We start from the raw sequence: 24271 nt of genomic DNA on the forward strand, positions 1-24271 counted from the left end.
TGAACTCGATCTCCTCAAGTGTGTGCTACTGAACAAGTTTGTCAGAGGATGCCTTATTGCTCCCCCCATTGTTGGGGGACTTTTTCCACTTCTCTGAAACATTAGAGGCACGAGTTCTATGTTGATAATATCATTGACACTATAGTTGTTGAGGAGAAGGCGATGGCAAAGGATAAACACACTAGTAGAACCGAGGGACGTTCAACTGCCAAGATGAGTGCAGAAACATGCCTACAAGTCCAATGAAAATAACAAAATCTCCCGAACTACCAACTTCAAGAAGAAACAGAAAAGGAGAAGAATGATATTTGCCGGGTCTATGGCGAGATCGGCCATTGAGCTAGCATCACCCATGGCCGAGCACGACCACACCTTGAGCTGGCTAGCCGAGATGGCACGCGACCGCTACCCGAACGATCCTGACTTGGTGGAGCTCGCCGTGAGGGCGACGTATGAGGCGGATGAGACCGCCACATATGCCCACTAGGCCGAGTTGGAGGAGGCCGCGCAGGAGGCCGTCGCCGAGGAGAGCGACTAGCTTGTCTTGAAGTCGCTGCTCTACCAGCCACCGCCAATGACAACGAGGTTGATGCCTCCGCGATGAAGGTGCAGGTCAAGGACGGCTTGGTTGAGGCCCAGACCAGGCTCGCAGCAGCGCAGTTTTTAGCTACGGATGTCGCATGTTTCCTTTGCGATGTGGGTGTGGCGGCACGACCACTCGCTGTCATGGACGTCTACCTCATCGGGCTCGACCATGGCGAAGACAAACTTGCCGACTTCAGGTAAGGGGGGCCATGAAATGACCGGGAGCAGCGGGCGCTTCTTACCTCATTCGCGACCAAGGCCCGGTACAATCACTGAGTTTTGAGGAGGGTGATCGAGCAGTCATCCGTCGCGGCTGCTCACCATGCAGTGCACGAGGTGGTGGGGGCAGCATGAGTAGCCGTGAGTGGACCGGAACATCCAAGAGAGGGAGGAGATGGCCTCAACGATGGACGATGCCTTGGAGGTCACGACTTGGGACTAAGCCCACTTCGAAGTTGAGGCCGAGGTGGCGCTGCAGGCTGAGACAACCCGTTGGGATGCCGCTCTGGTGGAGGGCCAGGCGCGACGGCGGCTGCCACCGCCGGGATCGTTAAGATCGCGAGGCGTAAAGCCTCGCGGCTGCACTACGTCGGTGCCGAGATGTTAGGCCATGCCAGCGGCCAGTAGGCCACGTGACAACGAGTAGATACGGCCAATAGTTTTGTTTAACTAAACTTAAAGATGGACTTTTTGGCCAACTAATATTAATGAAGAACTTTTTCTATAACGTGTCAATGGCGTGCACGAGAGGAACCATGGCTTACACCAAAATGGTCTAAGGGCATTCTGCGCCAATGGAATTTTAGGCCGCAAATGCATCGGCTCGGACATGCCGATCACTATGAGTCGGACCACTCGAGTCAGCACCTGCTTTAAAACTATGCGCCTAGCAGCCTCCGTCATCCGGCCAGGAAGACCCAGATCTAGGGTTTCCTCCGGTGTAGCCGAAGCGGAGTGATGTGACCTGCTACCACTGTGCCTTCGTCAAGGCCCAATTGATATGGAATTTGTTTTTGATAAACATCCAAACTAAGACCAATTTCTCTGCATGACCATAAAATTGATAGGGTGAACTTTTCCACATCCAAACATACCCGTTGTTAACGCTAGAATGTTGTGCCCTAGTTCATTCCAAATTGCCAATGAACCACACTCTACTCTACTGGTATATTACCTCGGGTGTAACATTGGCTGCATGTTCTTTGTCCCCTTCAGAGGTAAAATCTCCATACGTACCTTATTTTGTATCTGCTATTGGCCGGTAGTGCATCACATGGAACTTTGGATTTTTCCGTGCTAGGCCTCGTCGATCATGTGACAAGACAAATGATTAAACAGGAGTAGGCACCAACATCATTTCTGCATGATTTTGTTGCGTAGCAATGGAGCAGAGTGGTCGTCATTTTTACTACAAATAGGCTAAATCTAGCTGGTCCAGTAAGATAACAAGATTTGCTGACCGTTTTTGAAAAGAACAAGATGTCAATAAAGCTACGACATATCCCTGAAATAGATGCAGCGCATTAGAGATGAGAGGACAAATCTGTGCAAGCAAAAGATAGAGGAGCGAGAGAACCCCTCCGAGTAGCTAGCTAGAGTGGTGGAGCTATCATAGGTGTATGATCACTCAACAAGTAGTCCTGGTGCTAAGAAATTTTGCACAAACGCAGATGCATTCAGTAGAACGTTATGGAACTGCAATCGGTCTTTTTTTTTTTCTGTTTTGTTTTATCTTGTGAATCGAAGACACGCTCGTGTGGATGTGTGCGTGAGTCAAACGCGGAAACATGTAGAGAGATTGAAAATATGATGCTTACTGATTTTATTTTTATTTTTTCCTTGATTCAAACAAGGTCGAGAAACCACATCATGCAAATACATACACTGCAAGATAAGGTGGGAGGACCACATCGACGAGGATACAAATGGAACCGATTGCAAGATAGCAGTTCCTTTATGGAAAAGAAAGAAGAAATATACATCACGATAACAATGCAAGGTCTACTCATATATATCATCTCAATATAATACAACTATACAAGGATAATCAGGTAAAATGCAGAGCACTGTCGCATAGGCAAGCATGTTTCAGGCAATAACATCCTTCATCCATGGATGCATGGTATATAGAAATCATGTACCACAACTGTATTGTTAACTGTAAAGAATAGTGCTGCTATACTGTCAGTTGGGTTTGGATCTTACAGGACAGTGCTGCTGCTATACTGTCAGTACGATTTGGATCTTGTCTCCTAAAGAGGCCGCATATTTGCGTGATTCAAGCATCCAACTGCGGGAGATCAGGCAATTAATTTCCAGATATCAATTTGCAATATAACATTTCAGTTTTACGCTTGAGTTGATGAAAGCATCACTGCGTTTCAATCCTAGAGTCACGATACTTCTTCAATTTCTGTAGTAATTTTGTCGAATGTGAATACAGTTTATTTAATTAATGAAATAACCATGTTCTAAACATGGGCCAAAATTGAAGTGTAGGTGGAATAGGAATACTAGTTTGTCTTCTTGTAACATAATGTGCACATACGTTTGGGTGCGCCTTCAGACTCTCACTCAGCATACACAGGTGGTTAATAGGTACAGCTTTTATCACTTTCAGTTTGCCTAATTTAATTCTTGAAGTCATATCTCCTATCCTTGGTGTTTCTGAAGTCAAGTATTCCGTCAGGTACTGATAGTACACTGAGCAACAGTGCCTGGAGAACAACCATTATTTGACCTAGTCGTTAAAATTGATTATCCTTGCAATAACCCATTTAATTCACCACTCAACTCTAAAGCTAGAAAATTGGATTTATTTATATTACTCCCTGTGTTTGAAATTGTAAGACGCTTAACCATTTTATTTAGTTCATCCACATTAGTTCGTATCTAGTATATTTTTAGTATGTAGGTTCATCCATTTTAGTTTGTATCTAATCTAGTTTAAAAGTATCTAAAACATCTTATATTGATGCACAGAATGAGTAGAAGAAAAGTGCAAACACGTGTAGACACCACTGCGCGCGCACATCATATGACACACGCTCATTGTAGCTAGTGTGCTTCCCACCCACACTCTAGACTCGATGAAGATCAGGGGAGAACACGGCGGATATCACCGAGTTCCTTCCGGAATAGCCCGTCTAGGCCTCTCCGTTCCTTCGCCGTTGGTGGTCCTCATCTTCAACGGCCGATTCAACACCCGTAGACATGGAGAACCAAGGATTTGCGTCTCTCTTACGATTTATTTTTTGCGAGGATGTCTTGATGGAGAATTTGGCGTCCAACAGAATAAGAGGTTTGTGGCTCCATCTCCATCCTGGTGTTTTCACCGCCACGGGCGGAGCTTCCCTTAGGGCAAGATAGGACAGCTGCCCTACCTTAAGTTTTGCATAAAAACTCCATATATTCACTTATGTTCTTATGTGTATGCAATGTTCACTATTTTCTGTTAAGTAAATCTTACTTTTTGCTCCCATAAGAACTCGGATTTAGATGTTTAAATAGGCAAACGAAAACTTTAGAAAAGGCACACAATTCTCATGTCTTGATTTATTTTATTTGATACCATCATTCCAAAGCCTTTTGGCGATATTCTGTTAAGTAAATCGGACTTTTTTCTTCCATAAGAACTCGGATTTAGATGTTTAAATAGGCAAACGAAAGCTTTAGAAAAGGCACACAACTCTCATGTCTTGATTTATTTTATTTGATACCATCATTCCAAAGCCTTTTGGCGATCTTAAAGAACTGGTCCATGAGGGATAAATTTTGAGAAACTCCGAATGTTAACGAAATGAGAGGCTACTTGGTGAATAGTCCAATATCCATGCAATCCTTATATATCAAAGTGTAATTAAAAAACTTGTGCACTTTCACAACTATTAACATGTTAGTCCTAATAAATATAATAAAACTTATCAAATATCATGAATAATAACATTAAAAACATGAAAATAGATAGATATGTTTCATACGAGTGTGCTACATAGAACGAGATGTATTCAAAAGTCTTGATCTGATGACATTAGGAAAGATTTTAAAAAAGAAGCTATAGCTTTTCTATTGCCTAGGACTTTTGGATGTAATTAAAATTTCACTATTCGTACGTTCGTAGGTTCTACTTCTATTTAAAGATATTGCTATTATCTTGCGTTTGTAAATAATATACAAATTCAAATAAACAACCTTTATACCTTGAGTGATGCGATCAAATCTTGATTGGAATCCTTTAACAATTGGAAAAAACTGACTTACACAATATAAATATAGGAGGGGGCATCTGCCCCCCCACCCCAAAAAACGTCTATTGTATACCTATGATTTTGCCGTACCGAACTTTCAGAACATCCCTCGTGATTGGTCACCGCCACGTGGCCATGCAGCTGATATCGGAGAGGCTGTGGCGTTTTTCTGGCGCTGATCGTCGCCTCGTGACTGGTCACCGCCACGTGGCCATGCAGATGATATAGGAGAGGCTGTGGCGTTTTTCTGGCGCTGATCGTCGCCTCTAAATCAGCCACGCTTCCATCAGCCTTGGCGGCGATTTATGTTTTCTCGTGCTTCGTTTTTTGAAGCTCGTGAAGCTCTTCTCAAACAGTACAAAGGTCAATCGGCGATGCGGTAACTTCCTTGTAAGAGGTTTGTTCCCTGCCATAATGCCTTCACCTATTGGGTTGGGTGGCTCAAGCGGCTCTTTAAAACTTTTGAGGTTAGTGCAATCTATGGAGGTTTTGTCTTTTGTGATTTTCAATATCTGCTGTACTTTGTTTAATTGATGAGTAAAGTCAGATCCTCTAGTAGAAAAAAAAAACAAGTGAAGGTGTAAGCGTGAGTTTATTACGGAGCAAAATGTTATTCCAAACATCTGGAGCTTCTGCCCAAACAAGCCTGTGGACAAGATTCAGTACAACCAAATGTGGCAACACTCTGAAGCGTTTTCCTTTCCCAATCCTATCCAGTATCCACCATGTGTCTTGCCGATTTCAAATGCAACCTCCTCTACTCGTTCTAGAACCCTCCAGCGGCCTCCTCGCATCACCGCTGGCGCGCACCGGCCTCTTGCTCCGATCGGCCGTCCGGCGAAGCGCCGCCGGCCGTCACTCGCCCCACGACATGGCCGACGTACGTGGCGGCAGCGTAAAGCATTTAGCAACGGCCATCGCCGCCGAGCGTACGTGTGGAAGACGATCGGGACACCATGGAGCCCTGCTACAGGAGCGAAACTGCTCTGCAATGTAGACGTAGGGTACGACGGCGATGATCGATGCTGAAGGTGAGCTGGAGATGCCAGTTGCCGCGCGCGTACCCACTGTTGCCATTTAAAGTGGGGGCCCAGCAATGAGCTCCTCTCCCCAACCGTCCCAGAAACTGCCGCCGCGTCGTTGCATCCTGAGTTCCTGACCTGGTCGGGCTCGATCGGCTCGGTCGTCGCTTCCGATACGGGCCGGCAAAATGGATGCCTCCTATTGGTTCAGGTTGGTTTGCTCCGTTTTTCTCGAAAATGAGGCAAATTTTTCCAAAAATGAGGCGCTCTTTAGATTTGAGAGATGCGTTTGGAAAGTGTTTTCTCCATTTCTTGTCCGACGTCCCCAAACGACGACTGGAGACGCTCTAACCACATACGTTCATCTCCCTATGCACGCATGTAATCACATCCTACCCCTATGAGTATCTCCGAGAAATTGGGTCGAAAAAACTGATCCGACAGATCTTGAGATTAACGAAGTAACCACAAACATCTCGTTGTCAACGGGAATATCGCCTCCCACCGAATAAATATTTCATCTTTTGATGAGACACCAAAGTGTTTAATCTGGGATTTGATCTCTACTAGACTGATGGTGCCAGTACCCTCCTAACCATCCAACCACAGATTGGTTCCCATTCCGTTTTATTGAGGAAATACCGAAATAGCAAGATTCTGCTAGGTATTTTAATTGATCTCGACAAGTTACCAAATACAGAGAAGCTACAAAAAAAAAGAGATAAAATCTATACAAAGCTACTCACTCAGGAACTAAGATTATTAGGTCGTGCTAGCCACCTGTCGGCCAACTAGGCAGGAGGTATTTTTTGTTTTCACAACCGTCTGATCGGCCATCTATGGCGGATGTTCGATTAATTTTTTTGGGTTGTGGTAGGAGTCTCTGAGCCATTTTAAAGGGATTTTTTTTTCGTTTTCACAACCGTCTGATCGGCCATCTACGGCAGATCTCCGATTAAAGTATTCGGTAGTGCTAGCCGTTTGTTGCCAAGTTGCTAGGGATTTTTTTTTTTGTTTTCACGACCATCTGATCAGCCATCTACGATGGATCACCAATTCGTTCATTGTTTGCAACAAAATCTCCACCCCCTAAAAGAATATACTACTAGTAAATCATCGTAATATTGAAATAAACGCAATAACTTGGTGGTTACATATTTCTTGCGACGTTCTTCAGGAAGACATTACAATCGCGCAAATTGTTTTTGCAACAACTTGAAAGAAGTATTGTAACAAAAAGTTGCTACACAACAAAAAAAGGAAGATGTTAAAAAACATGCAAAAAACATTCAAGATATTTCATAAAAAGTAATGCAACCAAGCGAACATGTGTGTGCAACATTTTGAAAGAACTTATGAAACATTAAAAAGTTTAAGAGAAACACAAACTTTTAGCAAACGTCCAAAAAATCTACAACATCTGGTGAGTGCTTTCGCAAGAAAACATGTACGTGTTTTTTACAAATTCAAAACACCCGTGCAACATCGAAAATCCGCGAAAAACATTATCTATCACATCGTCCATAGTGTGTCGATCTCTCCGATTAGGCACAGCCGGCAACAAAGCCCGATTACCGAAGGCCCATCGATGCAACAACCAATAACCCTGGACCCATTCTCGTCGGCCCCTCGTCTTCTAGAGCTTGGCAATGTAGGAGACCTTTGATTCGAAGCCAACATGGCCATGCCCATTTTTTTAGCTTGAGCTCTAGGGGCTTCCCATGGACCGGAGAATGGGGCGGGGGGTTGTAGTGGGGCGGCACAACAGCAGGCACCGGTGCTGGAGGTGTATATGCTTATGGGATGAGGCGCGTGCGTAAGGTAGGAGCGACATATGACTTCCACACGATATGTCATCCTATCTCAAAGTGTTAAGGAAATTATTCAGGTTGCTCTTTGCGCCCAATTGCATTTCCTTGCCTAAAAAGAAGGCTAATTGCATCACCTAGAAGAAATGGCTTTTGATTAAAAGGTCATAGAAAAAGAATTCAAAGTTATAGGTATTTTTTGGGCACATTTCATGTCACATAGGAAAATGTTGGATGTGTCTATATCATCGCCCTCGGATCACCCCATCCACTATTTTATACCACTGGTATGCTCTGCTTGGCCTCATCGAACCTTCCTCAATCAATATTTCCTTCATGTGATTCCTCTTCATCCATATCATGCATCCACCTCTTATAATTGGCCAACTCTTACTCATCGACATGTCTTTCTAACATCGGCCCACCAACCATCCTCCCATCCCCTGTAGGCACTCACAACCCGTAATTTACCGACGGCATACTATTTTTACTACTGGAGGGGAGTAAGACGTGAGAAAAAATGAACAAAAAAATTGGACTGATGCCCAAAAGTAATCTGAAGGCTGAATATTAAGCACAATTTTAGCTCACGAGAGGAGATGCGCTCCCATGCATTACGAAAAAAAAACTCTTTTTGAGAATTTGTCTTTTTTGACTTGGCCATGTTCTGAAACATTTTGTGAAGGAATAACATAGAAAGCATCGTAGGCAAAAAGATAAAAATAATTCTCGTGATAAAGTCATGAACTTTTCTATACACGCATAGAATATGTGTATGATTTGTAGCAACCGTAGCACGGTAAAGTGAGTTCCCGCAACCGCAAATGCGCTTCTTAGTGTCTTACTAGTGGTTTGATGCAGATAATTCTACTAGCTAGCGGTGGCACCAGACCGGCAAGTCCTTTCATGCGGTCCATGAAGACTTGAAGTGGTACAGTAAACTGATCTAGCTTAGCCATCTGCGCTGCACTCATAACACATGTAACAAGTTGCATCCTCGTGGACACACGTACGGAGCGGGTACACCATGGACGATTATATTCCGACCGCGACGTGACGCGCCGACACCTAGCCAAGTCAAGCAGAACGCCTACCACGGAATCTGTACTGCCCAAAACGCAATGATTTGGAATTTCCTGATCGTCAGTAGGCTTTTTCCACCTTCTTTTTTTAGTGCAAACTTTGAACTAAGGGCATCCCGTGCAACTGCCGGATGCATTTCAGACGTCAAAAATGACCACACGCATCTGTTTGCGTCGAGTCGTGGGTACAAAATTGGCTTTCGGGTCAGACCGTTTGCATCGGGGCCGGACGCATTTTTATATTATTATTTTCATTTATAATATAAACATTTACATAGTGTCGAAAATAAGTAATAAAGGAAAGATAAAAGCCCTAGCAAACAATGGTGCCCGCCATGGCTGCCTAGTTGTCCTTGTTGTAATCGTCGACAAGGTCGATGAAGGCCAAAGGAGCCCAAGGCCACAGCCAATGCATAGAACGCTGAGGCGCTAGAGGCGGGGCTGGTGTAGCCGAATGTGCTGCTGCAGCGCGAGAAGGTGGTGGAGGGGTCGGTGGCCACCCTTGGGCCAGCGCAGAGGCCCGCAGTTGGACGGCGAGGCCATCCCATGGACCGAGGTCGTCGAGCTCGCTGTTCGCAATGGGCATCTCCATGGCCTCGTCCTTCGTGAGGTTCGGTGGTTAGAGATCGTCCTCCCCTTCCTCTTCCATGACCTCCTCCTCCTTCTCCTCCTTCTCCTCGTCAAAGAGGGCACGACGCTCCTGAATGAAGAACTCCACGTCGCCTAGGTAACTCGCGCGGAGGCGCGGGTCGAACTCCCACCTCCCGAAGGTGGACCAGTTGTAGGAGTCGAGGGCGAAGGCCGGATTGTCGTGTAGATCCGGCGGGAGGATGAATCTACAGGGGCGGATCTCGTACTACCGTTGTCGCCCCTCATGCGGCACTGGAGGCACTAGGATATGGCGGTGGTTGAGGTACCAGCAACTGGTCGGCATGCCCGCATCCCGCCAAGGGACCGGGCCATTCTCCTCGAACAGCTGTTGGGCGAGTTCCACCGGCGCGTACCGACGATTGTGCGGGGTTTCTTGTTCTTGGCGCGAGAGGACCCAGCCTCAGCGTCCTGCTTCGTCTTGTGGAATGGCCATCTCTTTTTCATAGCGATATCAGTGACGGTTGGATGTAGGGGAGGTGCGGGCAGACTGGCCCTCTTTTTTTTAGTACAAACTTTGAACTAAGGTGTACGTCGATCGATGGATCGATGAGACGAGAGGATGACCAAAGGACAAAGTATTGGTTGTGGCACTGTAGACGAGCTGACAGTTGAAATTTAGTGCACGAGTACGTTACGCGGGCTGTGTGCATAAAGAGTTAAGAGCATCCCCACTCGTTTGGGCTCCCCACGCCCAAATCCGGCGAAATTTAGCGCCGGATGGATGTAGTTTTTGGCCTGGGGAGGCCCATTTTTCCAGCCGCGAGCCCATGGACGCGCACCCACCGCGTGCATAGCGACGGCGCAGTCACCGGGAAGGGCAATCGTCGGAGTTCCCTCGCCGCATTGAACCGTCGCGAAGTGGACTGGAGAGCCGAAACGACTCGTCGGGAACGGTCGAAGTGGCCTCGATGCGAGAACCGCCGTAATGGAGCACGAACTCCGCGGAAGAGCAACCGGCGCTCTCTTTCGTCGAGAGACCTACATAAACGGTTTTCGACGGGCTGAGCCATTCATCCGTTCTCTCGTCACCATCCTCCGTCAACCATGAGCGATATCTCTTGGCCATCGGACACCGACGGCGAGGGAAGCCGCCCGGATGGCGCCATTGGTGGGATCCAGCTGCATCGTCCAGCAGCGACGATTCCCCCCGCCGGCCGGCGAGGACGAGTGGGACGACGAGGAGGAGGACGAAGAGGCCGTGGAGCGAGGCCGAGGAGCAGAGCCGAGGAAGAGGCCGAGGAAGAGGAGGAGGAGCGAGGAGCGAGGAGGAGGAGCGAGGAGGAGGAGGACGAAGAGGCCGATGATGACGACGACGAGGAGGACTCAACTTCCTCCGACGAGGAGGTGACGAGCCGGAAGCGTCGCCGCGACGACGATGAGGCGGGGCCTTCTAAGAAGAAGAAGAAGTAGTTTAGTTTTAAAGTTTTTATATGTAATTTTTATGTTTATTCGAATTATATTCGAAATATATATATAATCTATCTATGTTGCACCACTTGAGAGTTCAAAGCTTTCGTTCGACGAGGGTATTGCCGTAGATCGGGAAGACGAGGGTTTTGCCGTAGATCGGGAAGACGAGGGTTTTGCCGTAGATCGGAGGCCATTGTCGCCGACAAGTTGGGGCCACGCCCGCTTTCACTCGTCCGGAGTCCCCGAGCGCTCCCGGGGGCCGGGGATGACGTGGGATCGCCGGATGGATTTAGGCCCAAATCCGGACGAAAACGAGGAACCGGGGGCGCGACTGGGCCGAATTACGCCGTCCGGATGGAAAAAACGCTCGCCGGGGGCCTCGTCGGGGGGACGAGTGGAGATGCTCTAAGGACCTCCCTTTCGTGCGTGACAACTGACACGTACGTAGCTTTCTTCTTCGGCACTTGTTCTTCCGATTAATTATGATAGAAGAGGAACTTAGCACGTATATTACGTGTGCGCAGCATGAACATTCCTTCAACTGGAAATTAATTAAGCTTAGCTGCTAGCTGGTGCATGGTGGAGCAGTAATCAGATTCTTGTATAAATGTCATACTGTTTGGTTGCGCGTCTCAGTACAGCCGAAAAATATGACTAGCTGAATCCATGCAGAAGTTCAGTCGGAAATTAAGAACATCGGATTCTGTCGCGGGAAAGTGATGGGAGAAGCTAAACGACATGGAGGATACCAAAGACGGGATTCGAACGCACAATGTACCTAGGTTCGGCTCTTATCTCTAAAAGTAAAGACCTATTTCTTCTTTTACTAGGTTGAGTGTACAAGTGGATTACAAGGCTAGGCTCTCAATCTAGGGTTAGCTTATTTGGACGTCTAAGTCTCTGCCCTCTAGGGCGATCTCTACCGGCCTTGCATACATGGTAGACTTAGGGTTTACATAGTTGCTTCGGGGTCGGTGTCCTTACGTGAACCGACTTGTGCTATTGGTCTTCTACATCAAGTTTTGTACGTCTAGGGATGGCAACGATCGAGTCTGTTCCCCACCGAGGAGTGCATTCTCATCCCCATCCTCTCATTTAACATTCAGGGCAGGGATCTGGTTTCCTATTACAAATCAAAATTCAAATGATCTTCACATAATTCCATGATCATACATTCTTAACATATGGATTTATATGTACATATAAGTACATAATGATTATATTTGGAAACTGGGATGGGTAGAATTTTTAATCCCCATCTCGATTTTAGATAGAGTGGGACCAAAGTTCTCCACACCCGTTTCCTAACCGATGAATTCTCCACCGGCACTTCGACGTGTGACGGCCGACAAGGGCTATGCCATTGCGCTACCTTTCTGCATGTAAATCGCTCTCTTAATGAAGCGGCACACATTCTTGCTTGGAGTCGTGATGTTTCTAGCTTATTAGGTTTAGTTTCAGATTTTTCTCCTGATTGCATCCATGAGACTCTTCGTATTGATATTATGTGATTGATAAAATGCCGTGTTTTCTCTCTAAAGAAAAAGGAGCAGATCGCAGTATACTGTGCACCGCGTGCCATTACTGTTGACGAGCGTGTAGAGGCAGCAAAAGGGGTATAGCCAGCCGTATAGACATGATCGAGATAGTAGAAGATAGACGTGAGGACCATGGAGCAGTACTTACATGTACGTAGCGATCGCCACTGCCGCCTGCATACATGTCGGCCGCTGGCCAGTCTGCGGCTCCAATAGTGTTTATTGTTCAGTTTCGAAGAAAAAAGAAGCAACCATTCCTCTCCTGACCTAGCCGCCTCCTCCTCCTCCTCTCCCACCCCCTCCCGGGCGGCGGCGGAGGATCTACCCGCCCCGCTTTGAGCAGCCGCCTCCTGACCACCGCACCTCAGCCGCCGCTGCTGCCGGCCTCGGCCCCGGCCCTGACCTTGGCCCCGGCTCCGGCCCCGGCCACGGTGGCGGCGCCCCTTCCGTCGAACGACGAGGGGGGGAGGGTTTCCACGGTGGCGTTCCATGGGAGGTGATGAAGCGCCGGTGGAGGAAGCCGGGCGGCATGGCTACTTGGCCGGGGCCTGATGCTCTCCGTCGGTAACCATGGGGGATTCAGCGGAGCGGTGGCGGCCTCCGCCCCCGGTGACGGTTCAGCGGTGGTACACATGATCCGCGCCGCTGTCCACTTCCCTGGTGATCCGGCGGGAGGGACTGGCGGCGTGGGGGCTACTGGTCTTGCTTTGTTTTTGGTGGCAGTCCTCGGGTTTCTCGCAAGCGGAGATGAAGATCTACCGAAGGTCAGTTTGCCTTGATCTAGATGGAGAGATGAGTTCCGGAAAGCTCCGCCGACGAATGGAACAGTGCATCTTTTGCCTGGAGTTTGCTGGATTGGGTGGTATTCGGTCGTGCGCACCCATGTTTTTATTCCGACCGTTTGGTTCCGGAGGGAGCGGCGCAAAACTCTATTCTGTGTTGACATCAGGTGACTTTTTGGTCCATGGCGAAGTCACAAGAAGGAATATCATGAAGGCCGGATTGGTGGACTGGCTAAAGGAGGTTCGAGACTCCGTGATGCCGAGGGATTTACTTGGCATTCCGGGCTCCACAGCAGTGGTATGCATGTGGGGGCGGCAGTACATGTGAAGTTCAGAGTCTTACATCTCAGGGTGAAAACCCAAGGTATGGCCTTAACTGGTTGTGCCTATCAATGACCTTGTTGGAGGCATTGTTTTGAGAGGGGGACTATCTTTAGGGTGAAACCTAAGACCTTTGGTCGGGCGTGTTATCACGGTGGTGGTTGTATTGCTGTTGCTAGGTCTGGAATGATGTAGCGTGACTTTTATTTCTTAGTTTTCTTTACTCTTTTTTGAGTGTGTGCATCCGTACTGCCACTAGGGTGGAACGTTGTTGCAGAGACTGGGTGTAATTGGTATCTTTTAATATTAATATATTCACTTTATCTAAAAATTAGTTTCGAAGAAAAAACGTCTATATCAGCTGGCCCGTTATCTTCTGTACGTTGATCGATCCACCAGCTACATGATCTGGGAGGGAGGGAGGGAGGAGTGCACAGGCACGCAAAAATCTAGTCAGTCTTTGCTTGCATGTGCGAGCAATAGTAGCGGCCAGGAAGACGGCGCTGGCGGCTGGATCAGCATTCAGCAGTGGCTGTTGCGGCACAGGATCAACGGCCACCCCTACGTACATACGTGGCCCTTCCACATTCCACGACCACGGAGATGCCAGCTCGTCTGAGCCACCGTCGAAGTCCAGTCCGAACAGTTTGCTCGTCAGTTCACACTTCTTGGGATATGTAGATTGAAGTGCCCGGTACATGCAACCAAAAATATGCACCCGTACTCCACATTTGTCGCACGTCAGACGAGGACGTCGAAATTCTTGTGATATACTACCAACAGTGTGCAAGAGGAGTTGCACTTTACAAGGTACTGTATATCTTCAGACAGAAGTAACTGGCAAAAGAACACACACATACTTTTTTTTGAGATCAGAACACACACATACTGAACCTCAGAAAGACATGCAGCGAGGCCCAGCAGATGACACACCGCGGTATCTAAGAAACCTCGTAAAAGTAGCTCAGCCAAATTCCGGGATTCAATTTCTTTGAACTTGACCAGATTGTGTACAAGGTTTGCTGAAACAAGTCAGAGAAAAAGTCGCTCCGTTTTGAACCTGGCTCAGGCCCACGCATCCCTTGCACCGAAATCACCGAGTCCAGACTTTCATCTTCCCTTGGCGGAAACACGGAAGCTTGGCTTGTTCTATTGGGCAACGGTAACTGATCAATGCCACGCCCCACCTGAAACTCCCATGACATCTTCGACATCCTCGTAGCACCACTGCTCTATCTCCCTACCAGTCAAGATATTTACAAAAATGCTCGCGCTTTATACGCACATGATTAATCTTCTCTCAAATTCGTTGTGCTCCGATCATGTAGCCCAGGTCAGACGCCATGTCTGATAATGTAAAGCAAATGACCACATGAAGTTTCTGGAACAGACTTCACAGAAGCAGCAGAAGTGCTAGCCAGAAATGTTACCTCTATATTAACGGGAAGAAGATATATTCAGCATAGAAGAGATTCCAAATGAACCGGTAGTACTGTGAGATAGCATCCTGCCACACAAAGAAACATCTCAAATTAGTTACAGGGTATTTCAGAAGCAACACAGATGCACTTGGAACTCAAAAAACATATCCTTTCCACATCCTTGTATTATGAAATACATGCACATCTACTTCTGTCAATGATCCGACATTCCAACAAATTAATTTATATATGCGACATGGCAACTTGAGAGCTTCACTTTTGTTGGTTAACATTCCAAGTCTAAGACACTGCAATGTCATGTTTCCTCTCAAGAAAAAAACATTGCATAAACAAAAGAATAAATAACATGGGAGCTACTTATCTACTAAAACCAAATATATGCAAGCTCAGAGACAATATTTCTCCTGGCAATCTATTTCAATTATGAAGTCTTTATTAGTTCAAGAGTTGTATGTACGAACTGGAGCAGTTAAGAACATTAGTTAGAGGCTTCACCTTACTGTATTTCGCTTGCTCTAGAATCCATGTCTGAAATCATCGGACAGAACAGTTAGAGAAAGAAATACATGTGCTCCGCAACCGAAGGAACTAGATTTGAATGAAAATATTGGATTTTGAATCGAGATTTGGGTTAAAACTTGCTTAATTAACATTGATATATTACTAGCAATTTGACCTCGCAACAAGCCCATGTGCTTCTGTCTATTCAATTCTATATTTTACATCTGAAAATAAACAGCCAAGGACTATTGGCATCGCGAGCATGATGGCGTAGTTTATGTGATGCATGTTGCACCTTTGGCTCTCAAGCTGGTGTCCCCAGTGTTCAAATTGTATTTTGTTTGTCTACCCTTCTAATAAAGTTGAACCTTTTTTTATCTAATAAAGCTAGTTATGCAGGATTGAACCTGTACAGATCTTACAAACTGCAGGACTGATCATCAACACGGGTCTATGTGTTTACCTGTAAAATCAAAGCAACTGCAAGAGCAGCATGGAAAGGCACCATTACAGTGCCCCTGAACGCCTGCAATTTTGAAAAACACTATCAGTGCAATGGGACAAGGTAACACTGCCTAATTCAGAATTATGCATCGAAGTAGTGTCTTGTACAAAGCAGACACTGATCAGTAAAGCATCCTTGGTATACAGAATTTATCAAGGTAAAGAAGGTTGTAAGTTTTACTGGTCTAATTGACCTTAGATGCATGTTTCTATCACATGAGACATTGCTACAGTTGAAATTTTAACCAAATGAGGGTAACAAATATCAGCTAAAATAATTAAGCCTCTGGCTGGAATGACCGAAAGAAGATCAAAGGACAGCCAGAAGCAGTAGAAATCTAACCTGAGGAATGAGAAAAGGTACAACAATAGCAGCAACATAATTTGCCAACAATAAACCAGAGCCAAGGAAGGCAATCTTTCTGACACCAAGCTTTGTCGCCAAAGTTGATATTTGGAATCTACAAGGGGCGAAACATTATAAGTACAATATCAGCAATTCAATTAATGATGGCCCATAGACAAATAAATAGTTAGTAGAACTGGCTATGGCTGATGACTGCTACTATTCAGTCTCAAAAGAAACAAACTAGAAAAGGTCTACATTTGAAAATAGGGTTATGCGAAACTACAAATTTCATCTTATGTTTGGAGGTCTTTCAGAATGACTAAGTTTTATTTAAGTTGGGATGAAACTACTCAATCCAGTTTCAAACCTTTTTGGCCAGTTGGTAAGACCAAGAGAAAGAAGAGACAAAGATTGGATGTCTAAACTCACAATCTTTATGGCATTGTTTAACCCTTCCAATTAGTAATTTGTTTGACCAAATGTTGCCAGTTTTGGGGCCTACAGACAGTAATTTTATCATAGAAACTAAAAATAGTGACACAAGACATGGATGTGCACCATAAAACATCTACCTACACAAATATAGGTGTTTAGCTATTAATTTGAAAAATGACATGATCTTTGTTGAAAAAGCTAGACAGCGATGAATACAAAACCATGTATAGACTAGAAACTCACTTGCGATCTCCTTCAACATCCGGAAGATCTTTGGTTATAGCAATGACCAAAGCAAATATTGTCACAAAGCATGTAATAAAAGCAACAGGCGAGCTGCAGATAGAAAGGTATTATACAACATTAGACATCATGAATATCTGCCTGCAATGAGATGCAACAAACCACTAAGATTAGGTAGGAGCATATTGACTCTAGAAATACAATACTAAACTTCAGCAACAAGTCCAAAAGAACTTATTTTTCCCAAGAAAACGCAAAAAAGCCTTTGCGGTTAATTTCATTGAAAGGATAGAAGTTCAGTACAGGACTTCCAGTGACTATTTTACCTCCATTGAAATGTAAGACCTAAAGCAGCTCTGGTAGCATAGTAAACTCCAAAGTTGAGAAGAAATCCACGAACCTATTAAGAAATCAAATATATGCCAAAAATTAAAATTAAAATGTTTCAAGATAGCATGGTCTTAAAATAAAATATGGTCTTAAAATATAATTGGAAACATGATAGTATGATGTCGCAATTAAACAATAAACATGGTAGCACTGCATAACTCAGAGAAATGAGGTCTTCGGAAATCGTATATTGTGCGAGTTGCTAAGAAACTGATGACTAACCTGATAAGTGAAATAAATTTCAAGCAAATAAACTGTTCTATAGGAGAGCACACTTAAATACTTAAATTTCTCTCCAAAAGCTCTCACAAGCAAATTTCTGTAAACTTGTATAGCTAGAGTTATGGTAGAGGAGATTTGCTAGTCCTGCTCTTCTTTCTCGTAAGAAACATATTTCTATAACGTTGAGTTATACACCGATCATGTTCTGAGGTGTACAAGGAACACCATGTGCACGAGATACAGCAAGCATGACCACTCAACACAGGAAAACATGTGTGCTAAGACTGTTAATTTTCACACATGCTCAACAAACAAATAAGTTTGAGGCACGATTGTCCATTAAAAGTTCCTTTTGTCACTACAGCCTATCTCGTTATGTTCTTACAAATACTGCATGGAGAGTGCCATTCAGATAGAAGTTAGATGAGTATGAAAATACCTACGAACATATCTGTCATGTGCAGCTCATTATGGGAATGGAATACAAGAGGGTCGCAGACTTTCAGTTATAGCTGGCAACTACGTCCAAGGCGCGTCACTATATTATGTTTAGTTGTTATATATTTGTTTTAGAGGCTTTTCTATATATTGACCAAAGTTCCCTAGGTCTTAATTGACAATCATTCTAAAGCATAAGAGCTAACAAAAAAACTAATGTTGTCACTATAGAAAATATGAAGGGAAGAGAAAAGTACCGTGGCAATGATAAGAAAAGCAGCAACTGGATATTTCTTCAGTCTGAATGGAGGAACAGAATAAATGGTGCCAAGAAATAGACCAAGGCAGTAAAGAGAGGTAATGAAAGGTCCAAAGTTTGAAACAACAATTGTGAAGCCCACCACTGCGAATGCTACGACCAATAACCATGCTGACTGAACTGAGAGATCACCAGCAGCAATAGGTAAATATGGCTTGTTTACCCTGTTCAGGTATTCAGTGGCATAAAATTAGAAACGACAGGGACATAGTAGTTGGCCTTGGCGATATGCTGCTTGATGAGGTTAGTAAGTGTAAGTCGATACATGGGAGGCAATATACATACTTGTCGATTCCGATGTCATATATCTGATTAATCCCAACAATGTAACCGTTGCCGCAGATCAATCCTACAAGCCCATAGAATGCTTTAAATACCAAGCTCCAATCGATCAACTGGGGATTCTCTATCAATGCTCTAGCAACCAACGCCCTGCATCCACACCAACAATATCAGCACTACAAAATCACATCTCGGTTCAGCCATTATTATAACTGTGAAGCTCGATGCTCACGTGGATCCCAGAGCAGTTCCTCGAATTGTGTGTGGCCTCAAAAACCTCCAGCAGGAATCCTTTAGGTCTGTTAGAGTCTTTAACAGTGGAGCCGGTCCAGCAGCACCAGCTTGGGAACATGCCTGTACCAGGACCATGTCAAGTTAATGCGATCATAATATCTGACAGTACACATATAGTTTGCTTAAGTGAATGCAGTTGTTGTGAATATTAGCAAACTGTGAGTCCATTCATCACTAATTCTCATGAAATATGCCTGGAAGAAGGGAAATACTCAGGTAATCACACTCCTGAAGGTCCACAGTACACAGCAATGCCTATATGGATTGCAGATTTACAGTGCGGTCGCAGTATCAACGAGACTACTACGCAACTATCAGGGAAATATGTAAATGCAGCATTGCATCCTCACCCTGTCTCCCCGAGCACAAATTCAGTACAAAGTTTTCAACTGTCACTCCGTGCTCGTAACGAACATCAAACGTTCTGATTGGGCAACCTAGAGGAAACAGCGGCTCGATTTGCTTCAGGTCAGTGGCCCGAGATACGATCGCGGCACTGAGCCAGAGACATGGGGATCGGGATGCTTACCCGCACGGTGTCGCGCCGGCGCAGGCGGGCGGCGCTGCAGGGGGCGCGCGGGTAGTGGGGGAAGCGAGCGGAGGCAGACGAGAAGAGGGCCGAAGCGGACGGCGGCGACGGGGACAGGAGGCGGGGAGGGCGTCTGCTGCGGCTGGCCGGGGCGGGGAGGAAGGCAGCGGCGGCAGCAGGCCCTTGGGAGGCGAGGGAAGCCATGGGGAGGGGAGTCGAGTCTGCGCCCCTCAGCCACCCATCGCCATAGGCTGCTTGCAGGTAGCGAGCGAGTGAAGGGAGATGCCACGACGGCCGTGCACGTGTTATCCTATGGCTGAGGCAGATGTTCATGTTACAGCTTTGGAGTTTTTTTTAGTTTTCCCTTATTAGAAAATAAAAAAAAACCGCGGCAATTTTATTTTTAGCATCAACTCCTCTTGACTACATGCTTCATGATCATAGCATCAAGGTTTGTAGATTGTTGTTATCGTGCTTCCCGCACGATTTTTAGCATCAGCTCGGACAGGGAAAAACACTAATCGCAATGCTCATCGTCGACGGATCGAATACCGAAGCTGCACTATGGAATGGCACTCTTGGTAGGGATGCATGCAGACGCGGAGCTTACAGGTGCATCTGGACGGTGACATTTCAGTCTCATGTGAAGGTGTCATTCCTGATGTCTCTAAATCCTAGCAATGCACCAAATCCTCTGGTACGTACACCATGGATAATTCTCGTGTATAGTCGACATAACATGGGAGTGATGCTCTGCGGTTGGCTTATATCGTCTTCTCATGCTAGAGTGGGTGCATGAAACTTCAATCTTGTGCCCACTTTTTAATTATGTGCATTTGTTATCGTACTATGTGGGGTTTTAATTGCGATAGTAATTTATGGTTCACTTCTCATGGAAATGCCAGGCCTTTATGTTGAGCTGATTTAGGTCTTCTATCATTTTGAAACTTTTGGACCATTTTAGGTGGAAAATATTTGTTCATGTGTATTATGATATACATAATCAATGGTCAAATGTTTTAGTATCTGCCACATGGTTCACTTTTTAATGGTCTCCCACAGGCTTTAAATGCACTAACAATTTTATTTTAAAAAAAAACTCTTTTATCTGAACACCTTTTAGTGTATAAATGTTAGAAATATATGCAATTTTTATACTTATCTAGGGCTTGCCTTTGGTCGACAACACATGCATTTGCATTGTTGTGTGAGCTGCCTGTCAGCTTGGTGGGTTGCTATGATCCTAACCTATTGTAGATTAGATCACCCAAGTAATGTTTATCACCATGGAGCTATTATTTTTTACTGCCACTTGCTTTTGCTTGCTGTCATCTTTGTTCTTGTAGGACTAGAAAAAGAGAAGAAATGAAGAATTGTAGCTAGGTTTAGTTTAGGCTTTTCGTTTTATTTCTTAGTTTAATTCTTGTAATATTTAATCTTTTAATGTGATGAATTTTGTAAAGACAATGTAGTGTTGTTTCTAATTAATAAACTTTTATTTTTCTCTATTCTTGTATTATTATTTATTTTATTTGGTTGACATGCAATTTATAAATTTATATTTTGGAATCCAAGTTTTCTTTTTTTATTTGAAATTCAAATTTGAGTTGAATTCAAATTGTTTCCTTCAAAACACGTAAATAAAGGTCATGTCGAAACAAATCACAATCCATTAATGACTAAACCCTAGTCATCAAGACATGAGAACATACTAATCACAATACAGTATGTATGGTCTCATCTTCAACGGATCAGATTCCACATACATGACATACACCTTAGGAATGCATATGGGCACGGAGCTTACTACTGCATCTAAACTATAGCATTGCAGTTGCTTGCAAATATGTCGTTCTTGCTGCCTCTAATCCTAGCAATGCCCTAAACATCTCCGTACGACTATGCATATGGACGAGGGCTGCTCCATCAACAAGCCTAGGCAGCTGCCAAGGCTGGAGGGGCACTAGGTTTTCCCATTGATACGGGTAACTGTAGATAGTATCAAACAGAAATAGTAGCGAGCCTCTCATGTGGTCGGCATAACATGGGTTCATATTCTTCTGGTGCCTTTATATTGTATTCTCTCTCGAGAGAGGTACATGAAACATTATGCTTGTACCCACTTTTTGATTCTCTACGTTTGTTGTCGTACTATCTATGGCTTTAATTGTGGCAACAATTTATTCTCATGAAATATTCACGACTTTATGTTGATCCGATTTAGGCTTTATATCATTTGAAGATTCCAGACAATTTTATGCAAATATAACTTGCTTACTACATATTTTGATACACATAATCAATAGCCAAATGTTCCATTTCTTGTGACACATTTCATCTTTTTGCCTTTTGCGTACTAGTTGCTCTCATCGTGAGCACCCACTTCTCTTACACCAAACCGATCTTGAAGTTCAAGGCTTCCATGAAGTGCAGATCCTTCATGTGGCTCGCTACCCACAAACATCGCCTCACAACAGATAACTTATAGCGCAGAGGGTGGCCTCCCAACACCATATGTCCGCTAGCTCTGCCAGGTCGCAAATGAGGATTTCACACACCTCTTCGTCCAATGCCATTTCGCTCAACAAGTTTGACATCAGTCATGTTCCTGGACAAGAGTTGCCTTTCCCATTCCTACCGATGCCTTCAAATGCACGGATGACTGGTGGTTAAAGGCAAGGAAAAGAACTCCAAAATATCTACGCTCTGCATCCACACAATAATATCAGCACTACAAAATTGCATCTCGGTTCAACAGTTAAAATCTAAAACATGATGCCCACAGCGATCCCAAAGTAGTTCCTCGAATTGTGTGTGGCTTCAAAAATCTACAGGAGAAATCCTTTAGGTCTAAAACTTGCATTCTATAATAAAGTTAATAAAAAGCTATATCCATCAATTGATGTTGAGAATGAGGCTCTCCCCTTATCGAGTCCTAACTTCAAATATGCGGGTTGATCAGAATTCAGGATATTCAGGGAACTGCAGCACTGCATCCCTTCTCTGCCAAGTACAATTTCAAATAAATCAACGTGCTGAAACTATAATAACTGCACTGATATGTGAATATTATCATGCTTGTGAGTTATGATACTCCATGGTCTCCAATTTCCCCAAAGGGCCAGCACACGATGCCAATTTGAGTTACAGCGCTATCTAAGGATCCATGAGATACTATGGAATTATCAGGAGAATATGTGGGCCGACCAGGATTCAGGACATTCTGGGAACCGCAACATTGCATCCTCTTCAGGTCTCCCCGAGGCACAAACACAGTAAATTTTTTTTGAAAGCAAAACACAGTAAAATCAACTTGCTGGAACTAAACTATGTTGTGAGTGGTTAGCCTGTACTAGTGAGGAAACATCAAACCTTCTAATTAGGTAACCTAGAGGAAACAGCGGCTCGATTTGCTCGAGGTTACTGGTCCAAGACACACCACCGACTCTGGCATCCAACAAGTTCACCTCACAGCGTTGAGGATTTCAGGCAGAGACATGGGATCGGGATGCTTACCCGTACGGTGTCGCCCCGGCGCTGGTGGGCTGCGCTGCAGGGGCTGCACGGCCCGCACGGGGAGTGGGGGAAGCGAGCGGAGGTCGACGAGAAGAGGGCGGAAGCGGACGGCGACGATGGGGAGAGGAGGCGGGGAGGGCGCCTGCTGTGGCTGGCCGGAGCGGGGAGGAAGCCAGCGGCGGCAGCGGGCCTATGGGACATGACCGCAAGGGAGGCGAGGGAAGCCATAGGAGGGGAGTTGAGTCTGCGCCCCTTTTCCCCCTCATAGGCTGCTTGCAGGTAGCGAGCGAGTGAAAGGAGATGCCACCAGGGCTGTGCACGTGTTATCCTATGGCTGAGGTAGATGTTCATGTTAAGGGCTTTGGAGTTCTCCAGCTTTCACTTTCGAACCCTAGCAGCATTGTTCAAAAAAATAAACCGCGGCAATTTTATTTTTAGACTATGAATGAATTAAAATTCATTCACTTGTAGCTCAAACCGTGAACGACTTAGCATCCTCCTCGAAATAGGCTTTCGCCCCGCTTTATAGATAAAGCCACAAGCATACAAGGTTCAGATACAACACGACAAGCACAGCACACACAACAACAACAGTCTGCTGGGGCAACAGCACAACATGCCCAGAAAAACTAGCAAAGCGATACATCCCCATAGCAAGGGGCCACTCAGAGGCTGGACGACTGTAGAAATGCGACGGGCCGCCGCAAGAAGATCCTCCAACATGTCGTCCAGACGCTCCCTGTCCAGCTGCCTATACAACGGGTACCACTGCTGCAACAAAGCCAAGAAAGAGTATAAGGAGTCAGAAGCGCGTCGAGGTAGGATACGCTCAATGACCAACTTATTACGCACAGTCCACAAGGTCCAGGTCAAGGCCGCGAACAGTAACCGGAAGAGGCGCCTCCTCCTACCGGTGTTGTTCGCATGGGCCTCGATGAACTCTCCGAGGGCCGAGGCCCGCCACTCAGGCCCCAGCGCCTCCTGGAGGAAGCTCCAGAGGAAGCGGGCCGCGGGGCAGGAGAACATTATGTGGGTCGTCGTCTCCGGGACCGCACACAATGGACAAAGCCCGTCGCCCGGCCCGTGCCTCTTCGCAACCTCCATCCCAGAGGGAAGGCGATCCCTAAGCAACTGCCAAACAAAAATCTTCGTCTTAAGTGGAATAGGCGCTTTAAAAAGAGGGGCCGTCCATGGCAGCGAGGGGCCCCTAAACATAGCCCTATAGGCAGTCCGCACGGAGAACGAGCCGGAAGGCGACAAGCGCCAAGAGGGCGAATCGAGACTTCCCGGCAGAGCGTCCGGGAGGAGGTTCCGCAGCAGGGTCAGGCTCAGGGCCTCTCCCTGGGTAAGACCACGACGGA

At 45.6% G+C, this 24271-nt stretch overlaps 1 protein-coding gene across 1 annotated transcript; it reads right to left on the minus strand.

Annotated features, from left to right (window-relative positions):
- Nucleotides 1–14406: 14406 nt before the first annotated feature.
- LOC124707218 (probable homogentisate phytyltransferase 2, chloroplastic) lies at nt 14407–18940 on the minus strand. The gene is made up of 10 exons (XM_047238880.1): nt 18804–18940; nt 18575–18721; nt 18228–18453; nt 17247–17320; nt 16921–17013; nt 16237–16354; nt 15853–15915; nt 15384–15416; nt 14877–14953; nt 14407–14793 (listed from the first exon to the last, which is right to left on the minus strand). The coding sequence occupies exons 1-9, from the start codon at nt 18938–18940 to the stop codon at nt 14879–14881; spliced, it is 966 nt and encodes a 321-aa protein (XP_047094836.1). The 3' UTR covers nt 14407–14793; nt 14877–14878.
- Nucleotides 18941–24271: the final 5331 nt, after the last annotated feature.

The sequence above is a fragment of the Lolium rigidum genome, chromosome 4 (assembly GCF_022539505.1).
Source record: "Lolium rigidum isolate FL_2022 chromosome 4, APGP_CSIRO_Lrig_0.1, whole genome shotgun sequence".
Lineage (NCBI taxonomy): Eukaryota > Viridiplantae > Streptophyta > Magnoliopsida > Poales > Poaceae > Lolium > Lolium rigidum.